Source organism: Enhydra lutris, unplaced genomic scaffold, assembly GCF_002288905.1.
Source record: "Enhydra lutris kenyoni isolate GAN:26980312 unplaced genomic scaffold, ASM228890v2 scaffoldscaffold42, whole genome shotgun sequence".
NCBI classification, from domain to species: Eukaryota; Metazoa; Chordata; class Mammalia; order Carnivora; family Mustelidae; genus Enhydra; species Enhydra lutris.
Window position 1 is genome coordinate 158,882 of NW_019154126.1, and position 13,617 is coordinate 172,498.

Consider the following 13,617-nt stretch of genomic DNA (forward strand, 5'->3'; position numbering starts at 1 on the left):
GTCAATCCTTTATCATTACGAAAAGGACATGAATAGGACATGAGTCCATGTCCTATAAATAGGACCTAACAAATCCAAATGTTTATGTATTAAGAACAGAACTTCAAAATATATGAAGCAAAAGCTGAAAGAACTGTGAGGAGAAACAGGCAAATATGAAATTTCTAGCTACTCTCTCAACAGAACAAGTAGGGATAAATTAAAAGGATATAAAAAAAACTTGAACAAAATTATTGAACAACCACAAAACCACAGAAGGCAAGTGCCCATGGAACACTTGCCAAATAGATTATATTCTGGGCCATAAAATGAATCTCAATAAATTTAAGAGAATTCAAGTCATACAGGGTATGTGCTCTAACCACAACAGAATTAAATTAGAAATCAAAACCAAAGATTTATGGAAAATCCCTCCAATATTTGCACACTCAATAACACTTCTAAATAATCTGTGGGCCAAAGAGTAACTCAAATTGGAAATTATTTTGAACTGAATGAAAATGTAAACAAACCTCAGGTGTTTCGGATTGGACGCATGTAAACGCTAGGTGACGGGAAGCAGAGCAACTGGAGGCCAGCGGGGGAACCAATGGTGCGACAGAAAGGACTCTGGTGTGTCCATCCAATAATGCAAGCCAAGCCCCTGCCTCTGGGCCCTGACAACAGCAGCGGGGGGACGGTGGTAAAGGGCTTTCAGAAGCAGACTGTCTCACCATGGCCTTTGTTTCCTCCTTTCCTTCCTTCTTTCCAACTTTTCTTCCTTCCATCCATCCATCCATCCATCCATCCATCCATCCATCCATCCATCCATCCTTTCTTTCTGTATAAGTTAACATATTTATTACAGCAGGTCTCTAGTCAAAAATACAGAAAGCTTCACAAATCTGCATGTCATCCTTGCACAGGGCCATGCTAACCTTTTCTGTGTTGTTCCCATTCTAGCATATGAGTTGCTGAGGCGAGCACTCACTGTGGCCTTCAAAGCCTGGCAGCCCTTCTTTTTGCTGCGCCAACGAATTAATCTCATTTCCCACCTATTCTCTTATATCTACTTCACATGAGGAAAAGAAACATTTCCACTTGAGGGCATACAGGATCTGTTAGTTTCTAATGAAGAACATTAGGATAAAGTATCAACTATAGTCTGAGAAGTACTAATTCTGAATTACTGGATGCCTTTTTATTTATAATTTTAAAGTGGATTAACATACACACATACACACACAATTGTATGCACACATATACAAGTCAAAACCATACAATCCAGGCAATAAAAAAAATCCCATGTTTCTGATGTGCGACATAGCCCCTAAAGTATACATATTAATTCAAACCTATTTCCAGAAATCTTGACATAAAATGTTGATGCTGTGACTAGAAACCAGAGCATGTATATATATAACAAAAACAAAAAGAGAAGTTTAATATTGAAAAGTTTTGATGTAGATGTTATAAAGTGTATTTCAAACTTATGTGTCACGAAACAATCAAATAAGACATCTGATGTGAGACAAAATAAGTAAAACTTTAAGTCACTTCAGTTTTCTGAGTGAAATACATTCCCATGATATTCCTAATATTTAATATATTCTGAAAAGTAGAACAATATAAAATGAATTTTGCTTTTATTTCTAATTGTATTAAAAAGTTACTCATTGATGTTTTAAAAGTCCTGTATGACTATAGACCTCTAGTTAATAAAAAGACATCTTTTATCAATATGCTTATATTTCCCAAATCTTTTACTTCTTATAAGTAGATTATATTGAACATATTAATTCATAAATGAAGCTGTTCAAGCCAGCAACACTTCATTAGCTTGTGAAAGTGACAGGAACATACCAACGTAATTAGCAATACTTAGGGTCATTCAGCTGGGGTCCCACAGGAAGTTAGATGAGGCACTGTGATGTCATTAGAAGGGGCAGGGTAGGGAGGAATGAACAGAGGGAACTGCCTTACTCTCTAGTTAGTCAGAGACTTTATAATCAAAGAGAAGTTCCTTGGAGCTTAGGAGACTCTGTTTCCGTGGTTTCTGGGGAGCCATCCATAAGGACTAGCTGTATGCAAAGTCCCACCGGGCTCAGACTACGGCAGGCCTGGACGGGTGAGGAGTCTGCCAACAAAGGGAAGATGAGCTCAGGGAGGAAAAGTGACAGGTCACAATTTGCTTATTTCTCAGGTTTCAGGGGCCTCTCTTCTAGGTCTTTCCAAGCGTATGAGTGATCAGAATGACAGAAATGTTGTGCCTGCAAAACTAATGCGTGTAACTACACACTTTCTGAAAGTTCATTAGAATTAGGATAGCACACAGACAGTTCTGGGCATTAGCACGCGTCATTATGGTGTGTTCCATAATGCTTCCTGAATTAATGAAATTATGAGGTAAATTTCTATTGTTAAGAGCCAAATGACTTTTGATTTCATTGACGATAATTTAAAATTGTAAAAATATCTCCAGGGAAATTTGTTTAAATCTTAAAATCACAAAGTGTAGGTTGGCACTTAATGAACTAAGAAACTGGAAAAGAGAAAGTCAAATTATTTACAAATCTCAATCTTTCTCCAAATCTCTTAAAATGCCAGTATTAGAGATAGTTCCAAAACATGAATTTGAAACCTCTGTTTTCTATATTGTCACTCCAAGCATGTCATTTACCCATAGGGCATCTAGTTTTTTCTAGTATATGAAAAGTATAGGCATATAAGGTAAGGCTCTGATATTTTGTAATTTATCTCTGAAGCTAAGTAACTTTCTTTGGCTTTGGAACTTACTTAGCTACCTACTGACAAAGATTGTATCCTTAATCCAACTTTAGCCAGACTCCTCTGAGCCTTCTCCTTGACTGGGTCCAACCTTTGGATGTCCCTTGTCTTTGCATTGCCCAGTTGTAGCAAGAATTGTACTAAGTCTGCTTAGTGCGAATCTCTTACCCTATTATCTGAGACCACCTTGGCCTGCCTTTTGCAAGACTCCTGTCAAGTTGGTTTAGCCAGAAATTCTCCTTTGCCTCTGATGCTTTCTCTTGGTAGTTTTTCATCCATTGAACCACACCCTGCTTCTTAACTGCAAATCTCCACATTTCCTTTATGTATTTTTTTTTAAAGATTTATTTCTTTCTTTATTTGACAGAGAAAGAGATCACAAGCAGGCAGAGAGGCAGGCAGAGAGAGAGGGGGAAGCAGGATCCCTGCTGAGCAGAGACCCCTGACACAGGGCTCAATCCCAGGACACTGGGACCATGACCCGAGCCAAAGGCAGAGGCTTTAACCCACTGAGCCACCCAGGTGCCCCTCCTTCATGTATTCTGAGTTGAACCCAATCTCTCTCCCTGGCTGTAAAACCCCTCTTGTTGTACCCTTGAATAAAGTCTGTCTTACCATTCTTTGACAAGTGTCAGAATATATTTTTTTTCATTAACAATGTCCAAATAGTATCCTGACAGGGAAAGAGAGCTTCCTCAGGAGTTTATGAAGGAGTCTCTTATTCTCTGGAACAATATGGTTCTTAAGAAACGTCACTGTGAGTAATTCTTCACTTGATCATATTCTACACCCAGATCGGCAGCCAGAAAAGATGATCAACCACAGTGAGCTTAGCAGAAAGGAGCCCCTGACATCCCCATCATGACCAGCATCTCCATGGCAAACTCTTCCCATTTCCTAGTCAAAATGTAATGTCCATGGCTACTTGCTCAAAGGACATGTTCTTGGTAAATTATTTTGGCTTAGGTGGGCAACTGGCTAAAACCATTTTGAAACTGTTCCAGGTTCAAACCCCTATGGGCCATGATTTGGGACCTTAGACATCATTCATCTGTGAGCGCGGGTAAATGCAAGATTTTTAGAAGAATCTTGTGCACGCCCATAGGCATTTTGCTCAGCCACCTAAGAACAAAGGTTGTTATTATTTATTTATTTATTTATTTATTTTTGGCTTTCATAAATGAAGGCTAACCAACACCTTGCTAAAGCAGATGATTCTGGAGCTAAGTAGTCGAATTTGCTTGAGTCTCTATCTCAAATTGCCTACCAGTCAGCAGTTATTGTAAGTTAAACTAAAGAAGGCAACCCTCATTTTGTTACAAATTCTTAGCTTCTCTAGACAGTCCTAACTTGCTTTTCTTTCATTCCTCCAAAAATTTAAGGTACCTTACTGTATTTTATGTAACCTTATAAATAATACATAAAGTAAATAAATATAGGTAACTTCCAGTCACTTTTTAAAATTTACAAGGAGGGACGCCTGGGTGGCTCAGTTGGTTAAGCAGCTGCCTTCGGCTCAGGTCATGATCCCAGCGTCCTGGGATCAAGTCCCACATCGGGCTCCTTGCTCATCAGGGAGCCTGCTTCTCCCTCTGCCTCTGCCTGCCATTCTGTCTGCCTGTGCTTGCTCTCTCTCCCTCTCTCTCTCTGACAAATAAATAAATAAAATCTTTAAAAAAAAAATTTACAAGGAAACAACAAAAAAAATAAAATTAAAAAAAAAAACACACAAAACTTTCCCACAAAGTGTAAATATTTGGTGCTAATGAGCACAGCAGAGAAAACTGTTACGTATTTTGTTGTATCTAGAGCAAGGAGTACTGAATAATGTATGAAATGGAAATCCCTAGTCCAAAGCCAGAAGAAGGCTTTTTCACAGCTTGCTTAAATATTCATTTTAAATATGGTACAAAAAAGTCTTTTTTTTTTTTCTTGATTAGCCTTGGAAAAAGGCAAAAGACAATTTGTTTTCAGAAACCATATTATAGGGAATAGGAAAATGTTCTTTTAGCATTAAGTTTCTTAATTTCTCTCCACCCCCTTTCATTTAAAACATTTCCTCATTTTGCCTCCTGAAAATATATTTGGCTTTTCTGAACCTAGAGATATTGCCTTAACAACTTTCTTAAAACAAACAAACCTAACTTAGCAAGTATTCTATGAACCACACAAGCACACAAAGAACTAGATGTTCTTTGAGATGTGTCCTGTATCATTCATGTCCCAAGTCAAACATGTGTATGGTTACTGAAGGGAACTCCTCTTTATAAATGAACCTCCTTCATTTTTCCTGCTTCAGCTCTATTTTCTCTTTGATCCATATTAAGATCTATACCATTCTTCCTTCTTTCTCCAAAAAGGAACAAACAGTTTCAGGTTGAATTAAATTGCACTGCATGAATGGCCTGCCAGGGAGGTGGGGCATTGGGACTGGCTTGCGCTAGGACGTAGTTAACAAAGGGACACATTTGCCTGTAGAGAACTTAGGGCAATAATAAAGACAACTGAAAGTTGGTCTGCTTTTTCTCACCATCTCGTAACAATGACTCTAAATGTCAGTGATAAAAGACTCCTCCATGAAGAGGCAAACCACTCTTGCCCTGCTCCCAAATTGTTACCCTATATTGCACTGTGAGAAAACAAAACACTCTTTCGCAATTTTCCTTTGGATGGGCATGGTAGTCTTTGATGTATAATTCTCAAACACAGGGAGAGACCACTACATTAAAAAGTGGAATATTTGGTAAAAGTGAATGAAACCTTGAAGTTCCCTCACAGGCTAATAGTATCATTTCTGTGACAGTGTGAGATCCTGTTCCTTTTTCATATTTGCTCCAAGTTTTCAGGGCTACTGGAATTCTGTAAACACTACCATCAATCATTGAGAAACCAGGAGATGGAGAAAGAAGTGTTCCATAATTTTACTAAGCCTTGAGGAAAGTGACTGAAATAAAACAAACCCTAGGTCTTTCTTGCCTGTCCTATTCTCAAGGGACTTTAACAGTCACTTTATGTATCTGTACTGATAATTTCCTCAGAATTTTCTGCCTAGAGAGGCAGGATTTACTTTTTGAAAAAAAAAAAAAATCTTGAAATAAAAAATGAAGTTTCTATGAAATTGATATATGGCATTCACCATGCTATTTGATCCCTCAATCTATCTTGGGTCAGGTTCTCTAAAGCCTAGTTCCGTACCTTTCTCCATATTTTTTCCAATGAATTTTCTTACTGCTTAATTCAGCCATAGTAGCCCCATCCCTCTTGATATATTTACAAACATTCCAGTCAAGTTTAGCCTTTATAACTTTACAGATGAGGCAAGAAAACTGATTTTCAGATGTTAAAATAATTTCTTCTTGGTTATATAAATAGTTAATGGCAGAACTGAAATTTGAATTTGGATTTGTTAAGATTTACACTTTCGCTCTTTTTTTATTTTTTTAAAGATTTTTTTTTTTTTAATTTACTTATTTGAGAGAGAGAGAGACAGTAAGCAAGAACATGCAAGCTCAGTGGGAGGGGCAGCAAAGAGAGAGGGGGAAGGAAAGGCACACTGAGCAAGCAGCCCAGCACAGGGCTTGATCCCAGGACCCTGAGATCATGACCTGAGCAGAAGGCAGACACTTAACCGACTGAGCCACCCCAGTGCCCTTTTAGGTCTTTCCTCTTTCTCATGTTACTACCAAATCTTAGAAGTCCACATGTTGCTTGAATCTAAGATACCAAGCAAAGACACCCACGGCAGCTGCCTTCACTATAACCATCCACCCACTCATTCACTTAACAAATACCTAAATATATAAATATAGGCACGGTGTACAACTAAGAATGGGAAATATGAAACTGGTTCAGCCAGTCTTCCATTGGGTTATTCACATTCTTCTGGGATGTTAATTGTTCAGTTTTACAGACTTAAACAATGTTGGAATTGGTAAAATTTAAGCGATATGAAAAACCCAGAATATAATATAAAGCATACGGTTCAGACAGGTTAAGAATAATCCAGCTCATTAAGTTAGAAACAGTTTCTACTTGATTTAAACCTTCAGTGGTAACTCTTCGCTACAATGATTTCTAAAGACAAATAGAAAATAGCTTGACCAGTCTTTGAAATAAACAAAAGAATGATGGACTAATCTAGTTTCTCAAATTCTAATCATTTGCATACCACAGTCTTGATTTCTGCCTAAGTCTGCGTACCAGCTACATATTCTCTAAACCAATTTCTACTGAAAATATCTTAAAGGAAACTTTATATTGCTACTTTACATGAAAAACTGATAATGCAGAAATGGAAAGTAACTACAGAAATACAGTGAGATGGTCAGTAAATTATATCAAGGGAGCATTGGAATGGAAAGCTCTGAGCCTGAAGCTTGATCTGCTCTTTGTTGAAAAGGGAGATTAGCAAGTATTTGGCGGGTGTTAGAGACCTACCAGTGCCCCCACTAATTTTTTTTATTGGAAATAATCAGAAAGATGGAAAGAGCATCTGAATGGAAGTAATTTTCTCATTACATGATTCAGTGCTATTTAATATTATGTTTGTATCCCACCAAATAGCCTGTTGCAGACCACAGAGTTACATGTTCTAGACACATGGGGACATCCAGTGAGTCAGGGGGCTGTGAATGCATTACGTGTGGACAGAACTGTTGGAAGCAGCTTCTAAGTCCGCATCTGACATTTTTATTCATTCAGTCATCAACTCATAAGTACTAAATATCTCCCATGTATCAGTCATTGTGCTAAGATCTGGGGATTCAATGGTAAGACCCTCACTTCAAAGAGAAAGTAAATTAGGTAAAAATGAAGAAGATAATTAAATAAACAAACTGTACTATATAATAGAGGACCCAAGAGATGCTAAGTGCTAGACTCATAGGGAGAAGGATCATTTTTAAATCTCAGGAGGTCACCCATTCTCTCAGGATTTCTAGAAGGCTTATTGTCTATTACAGGTTGCCAATGATTACTCATTTCCTTTGGTGAGCATCAGTTAAAAATAGCTATCATATAATGAATGGAAACCGGAAGATACTTGAAGACTACAAGGACATAATAGCAAAGTGTTCCGTGATGTGGAAAGAATAAAATGAATGTCAGAAAGAACACCAGAGATTGGTCTAATCTTTTTCTTTTATAGGAAATAGAAGCCCATGATTTCCTAGAGTTAGAGGCTGAAATGAGATTTAAGCTGGATCTCCTGACATCCAGTCCAATGTTCTTTGTACTATGGGACATACATAAGAAAAGAATCTTGAGAGTTAAGGATATTTATGTTTATTCCAACAAGATACTCTGGAGCATTCCCAGTAAGTAAGTACCAATGCAACAAAACAAACAAAACCAAACAAAAACCCAAAAAAGAAATTAAGATTCTTGTGTAGTAGATAGTAAAATGATCACATTTAAAGAAAGATTGAAAGGGGGATATTTAAAGACAAATATAATACGTATTATGATTCTAAGATAAACTGTTGTCTAAGCCATATTAAAATACTTTTATTGAGAAACACGATCACATTAGGATGGAAATATGAATGGTTTACTATGCCATTATGTTATATTATATGCCATATATTTTCTTACTACAGTTATAAAAACAACTGTAAAGCTAATCAGCATAAAGGGTTTCCTCTATAGAGTTGATGTTTTATCTTGAGGGAGAAATTACATTCTCTCTCCCGTGGTCTTTGGCACCACTGCATTGAGAGATCTTGGAAAGAGGAGGCAAGGGAAAGCCCTTTGTGGATAGGTAATGTACTATATGCCTCTTTCTTCTTCATACTCATCATATACATTAGGAAAGGTATGTGGTTTTGAATGTATAAGAAGATTTACCCCATTGCCTAATTTACAAGCTTGATAATCACTAGAGCACACTGGTTAAGGAGGAAATCGAGAACACTATTTTTTTAACTTCACCCATTTAATATCAGCAGGATTACTCTGGAGCATGTAATTTACAAATGAATAACAGCAGTCTCTGTCAAGTCAGCAGACTGGTGAATTCTACTATATAAGGATTCTTTGGGAGCCCTCGACCTGGATTTTTAGCTGTATTGTCTTTGTATTCTTTACCGTTCTTAGCTAGTAAATACTCTCTTGCCTTCATTCTAAATTATTTTTTATTCAGAATGAAATTTTCCATACCCAATGGCACAATTTTATTGAAATCTGTTGTTCAAATTCAGTTGTCTGAAAGATTTTCCTAGAGAATCCTAATGATAGTGCCTTGAAAATGAAAAAAGCATGTATCGTCTTGTTGTCTAAATGAAACCATTTAAGTGGTTGACCCAGCTTGCAATTACATGCTAAGCCAAACACTTTGTTCTCCCCGTGGGAATGAAAACTAGTGGAATACAATATACCTGTGAAGCTTGAGGGTGACAGTTCCATAAACAGTAGCAAAACCGAGAAGACGGACCCATCTGAGGAGAATACAGCGAAATGTGCTTGGCTCAAAGTACAAAATAACAACCTGTGGGATGAGAACAGAAAGAAAGAGTCCTTCAAGATCAACTGATGACCCACAGACTAAAATCAATATTTCACATATGAATTTTGACATAAGCACACATCCTTTTCAATAAAACTTTAAAATATTGTTTTGATTATTCATTGTCCAAATCAAAAGACTACAGTCTCCCTATTGCTTTCAAATCAAAACTAAGTTTTTTAATTCTGGCTTTCAGGAGTTTCTATCAATTGTCTCTCAGCCTTTGGCACAAACTTAACTCTCTTTATTTCCCCACATGGGCCAGCCAGGCTGTCGTCCATTGTCATACTCCACCTCCCTACTTCCAGCATTAGTCTCCCCTGTCGGAACCAGCCCTGAGAGGGTTGTCCCGTAACCTACTCCCCAGTCAGTTCACCCTCAGTACCTGTCTCAAGCCCCTCACTAACTCTTCTCTTCTCACTCCAGAGTTCTCACTGAGCAAATGTTAAATAAACATTTACCATGAGCCAGATACTATACTAGATGCTTTAGATACAAAGGCCACTAAGAAAGAGAAGCAAGACCTGTAAATGTGCATTAAAGTAGCACAGGTACTGTGAGGAACACCTGGCAGGTTCAGTGGGACGCAAAGCAACAAGTGGTCAGTTCTGGGCGGGGGGTGGGGCCGGTCTAAAGGCATGGGCAAGGCACTGTATGCATTACCCTTCAGATGCTACCGGTGGTTTTGAACAAGCCCTCATAGAATGGGAATTGGTTTGGCCCTGCTTAAGAAACCTAAAGAATAAATGTTGAAGAATGTAGACTTATGCTTTTATGCTGGAGTGGCAGGCCTGGACTGATTTTGCTGAAAACAAGGTCAGCATAACAGAAAAACATATGCACTCACAAAGATAAAATTTGGGAAACATAAAGCACAGCTGGGTGACATGGGATGGGTGCTGACATCTTCTTGATGGTAACTTACAAATGGAGCCCCAGTCTCCAACAGTGCCAGGAATAACGTCACCGGCAGCTCTCTGATGGTATTTCTCAAATCGGCCTACCGTAGAAAGATATTAAACTAGGTACTTCCAATACCATTAGAATTAAATTCTCAAGGAGTGGGAAAAAGGCTGGTATTAGCCAGAGGAAGGTAAAAATAGGTGTGGCCAGGAGATCATGTTGCTTTGTGTCTAGGTAGTATCTGTCCTTAATTTTTTAATTCAGTAGGTCTATGCTGAAGATGCAGAACAAGATGGGATTTTAAAATTCAGTTTGCCAGGAAAAGTGCTTGGAGTCATCCAAAAAATGATATAAAAACATTTCCTTTATTTGCTATTTTCACAAAACAAGTTCAAACTCTGTAAATGTGTATTCTAGGTTTTAGCTCATAAATTTTAGAAATAGTTCTTTACACAAGGGTCTGGCAGTAATTACAAATTCTGCAAAACAAGCTGTATTGTTTAGTAAGGAATCTGAGCTGAAGGAAGATGGGAAAATTTAGGGAAAAAAAACAAATGAGGAAAACTTGGTAGATTAAGAGCTAGGGGGTATGTGCTCCATCTTATGGCAGAGATAAATGATAAAATAGAAACTAGTGAGAAAGGGACCTAAAGTCTAAAATATGCAAAATCTCAAATATTTCCATTAGAAATGGCTTTAGAGATTATTTAGAGGTTAGTCCAGGACAGTGGATTCCTGGAATCTACAAAACCCTGTGACTTATTATAAAGTTTCCCGCGGCACACCAAACACTGATTAGGGGCATGAATAAGCAAAGGTGAGGAACGTAATACAGAAATCTGCGTGTCTGGAGGGAAGAATTGCTCTTGGATTGTTCAGGAACTACTGTCATAGCTTCAAACTTCTATTTCACAGATGAAGAATCTGAGGGCTCATTACTGTAAATGAAAGACTGAGTAAGTGAGAAATAAGGAAAAAATAATAGTCAATTTTTTTCAAGATCAGTAGGTGAGGTATAAGCTGAAACATAATAGAAAACGAAATTCCAGGGGCGCCTGGGTGGCTCAGTGGGTTAAAGCCTCTGCTTTTGGCTCGGGTCATGATCCCTGGGTCCTGGGATCGAGCCCTATATCAGGCTCTCTGCTCAGCGGGGAGCCTGCTTCCTCCTCCTCTCTCTTTGCCTACTTGTGATCTCTGTCTGTCAAATAAATAAATAAAATCTTCAAAAAAAAAAAGAAAAAGAAAGAGAAATTCCAGTGAACTTAATAAAATACACTATTAGAAACAGTTCAGCAAATAGTGAAGTAGAACTCCTAATTTTGGACTGTGGTGATGGGAGAATCCAGGCTCTGCATCCAGTCTCCCTGGGTTCCAAACCTGGCTCTGTTCTTTACTAGGGTGCCTTTGACAAATTACTTGACGTTGCCTTGCTCTGCCTCAGTTCTCCCATTTTTACAATGAACACAGCACTAACACTTCCAGATAGGTCTGTTTTGAAGTTTGAATGTGATAAACGTAGCACCTGGTACATTGGGCATTCAATGAATTTTGGCTAATATATTAGGAGAGCTGAGTTATGTGTACTTTGTTCTAAAAGTTATCATTCTCACTGATGTGAATTCTTTTCTGATTGTTCCAGCTACTCCCTTTGAATTCCTATAGTCACTTTCCACCATACACTTTTTTTTACTTTACATTATACCGTAGTTAACTGCATGGGTACTCCCCTGAATCAACGTAAAACCAAAGAGGGCATGCTTCTCCATATATTCTGTGTGCTGGGCACAGAGAAAATTTAAATATATTAAACATTTGGTCAATGATCTAATTTAGCTAATTTAACAAGGAAAATGTTATCTTCAAAATAAACTATGTGAAAATTCCAATTAGGATTCACTAATCATTGTGATTCTGACCTGCTCAGTTTCCACTCTGTTTCTGACCTGGGCCCGTTCACCCTTCCTTAGGCAACCTGGTGGTCTCCCGCTCCCAGGAGGTCACCATGTTGATGGCCGAACTTAGTGCGGACACACGATCAGCATAGCGCACTACAGCCCAGAACTCCTGGGCTCAAGCAATCCTCCCGCCTCAGCCTCCCGAGTAGCTGGGACTACAGCAATCACTGGCAATCACTGCGATTCTAATTCATTCATTCACTATTTAGTCTGCGATTTAGAAGCCATTGTAATTAATCAGATGTGGATTAGGTCCTCGAGTTACAGTTTAGAAGAGTGGATGCTCTGTGTACATGATAAAAATATTGGCATGATCATACCAAATATTTATACAGCACTATTATTAGACACAAAATTAAGCTTTTTTTTTTTTTTTACAGTATTTACTTCTTTAATCCCCACAATACTTATACAGTAGGAATGTTTATTTTACAAAGGAGGACTGACGCACAGAGAATTCAGGAGATGTGCTCAGCATCACACAGCCAGGAAATGTCAGGGTGAGATCTGAATCCAGGCAGCTGAGTTCCAGAGTTCATGTCTTGCTTCTCTAAATAGTTCTACCATGTGGGGGAGGTGACGAATGCTATTACACTGTGAATTGAATCATATTGAGGATTCAGAGAAAAGAGGAATTACTCTCAGTGGAAACAAGTGAAGTTACGTAGGAGGGTTCACATCTGAGTAAGCACCTGGAGGAGGAGAGGGTTTAAGTATGTAAGCAGACAGGAAAGAGGGAGGGAGCCCAAGACAAAGGACTCATTGTGGGAAAGCTTCAGGAGTGTGGAGTATACAATTTTGGACAGAAAGACGTAAAGGGGAGTACTAAAAACCAAGATTTAAGACAGAGATGGGACCAGTTCGTTGTAAGTTTTAAATAAAAGGGTGAGGGATTCAGATTTATTCCATAACAAGGCCTGTCATTAAACTTCTATAAACTGAGATCAGAAGTGTGTCCCACGGAGTTAATCTGGCAGCATCACACAAGATGACTGGATGCGATGGAAGGGGAAGATACTGAAGGGGAGAAGGCCAGCTGGGAGACATCAAAACAAAACAAAAAATTTCATCACCTTTCTCACCAAACTTTCCCTTTTCTTATATCTTATTTCGGCATCCTCCTTTCCTCTCGTCCCCAAATGCTTCTGCTTCCTTAACTCTCCCGTGTAGAACTTTTCAGTGGCTCCCAGGGTTCTTATGAAAAAGCCTAAATTGGTATTTTTTTAAGAAGATTTTACTTATTCATTTGAGAGAGATGGAGAGAAAGAGCACCCATGTGTGGGCACAGGGGGAGGAACAGGGAGTAGGGAGACAGAATCCCAAGCCGACTCTACACTGAGTGCAGAACCCAACTTGGGGTTTGATCTCATGGCCTGGAGATCACGACCTGAACCAAAATCTAGAGTCAGATGCTTAACCAACTGAGCTACCCAGGCCCCCCAAAGCCTAAATTATTCAGGATGATAAGATGCCAGCTTACTTCTATTACAT

At 38.5% G+C, this 13,617-nt stretch overlaps 1 protein-coding gene across 1 annotated transcript in view; it reads right to left on the reverse strand.

Annotated features, from left to right (window-relative positions):
- The window catches only part of LOC111155597 (G protein-coupled receptor 158), a 413,796-nt gene that overhangs the window by 66,579 nt on the left and 333,600 nt on the right, over positions 1 to 13,617 (reverse strand). The window contains exon 6 of the mRNA XM_022515856.1: positions 9,141 to 9,250. Within this exon, the coding sequence (XP_022371564.1) occupies positions 9,141 to 9,250 (110 nt within the window). The remainder of the gene's footprint in view (positions 1 to 9,140; positions 9,251 to 13,617) is intronic.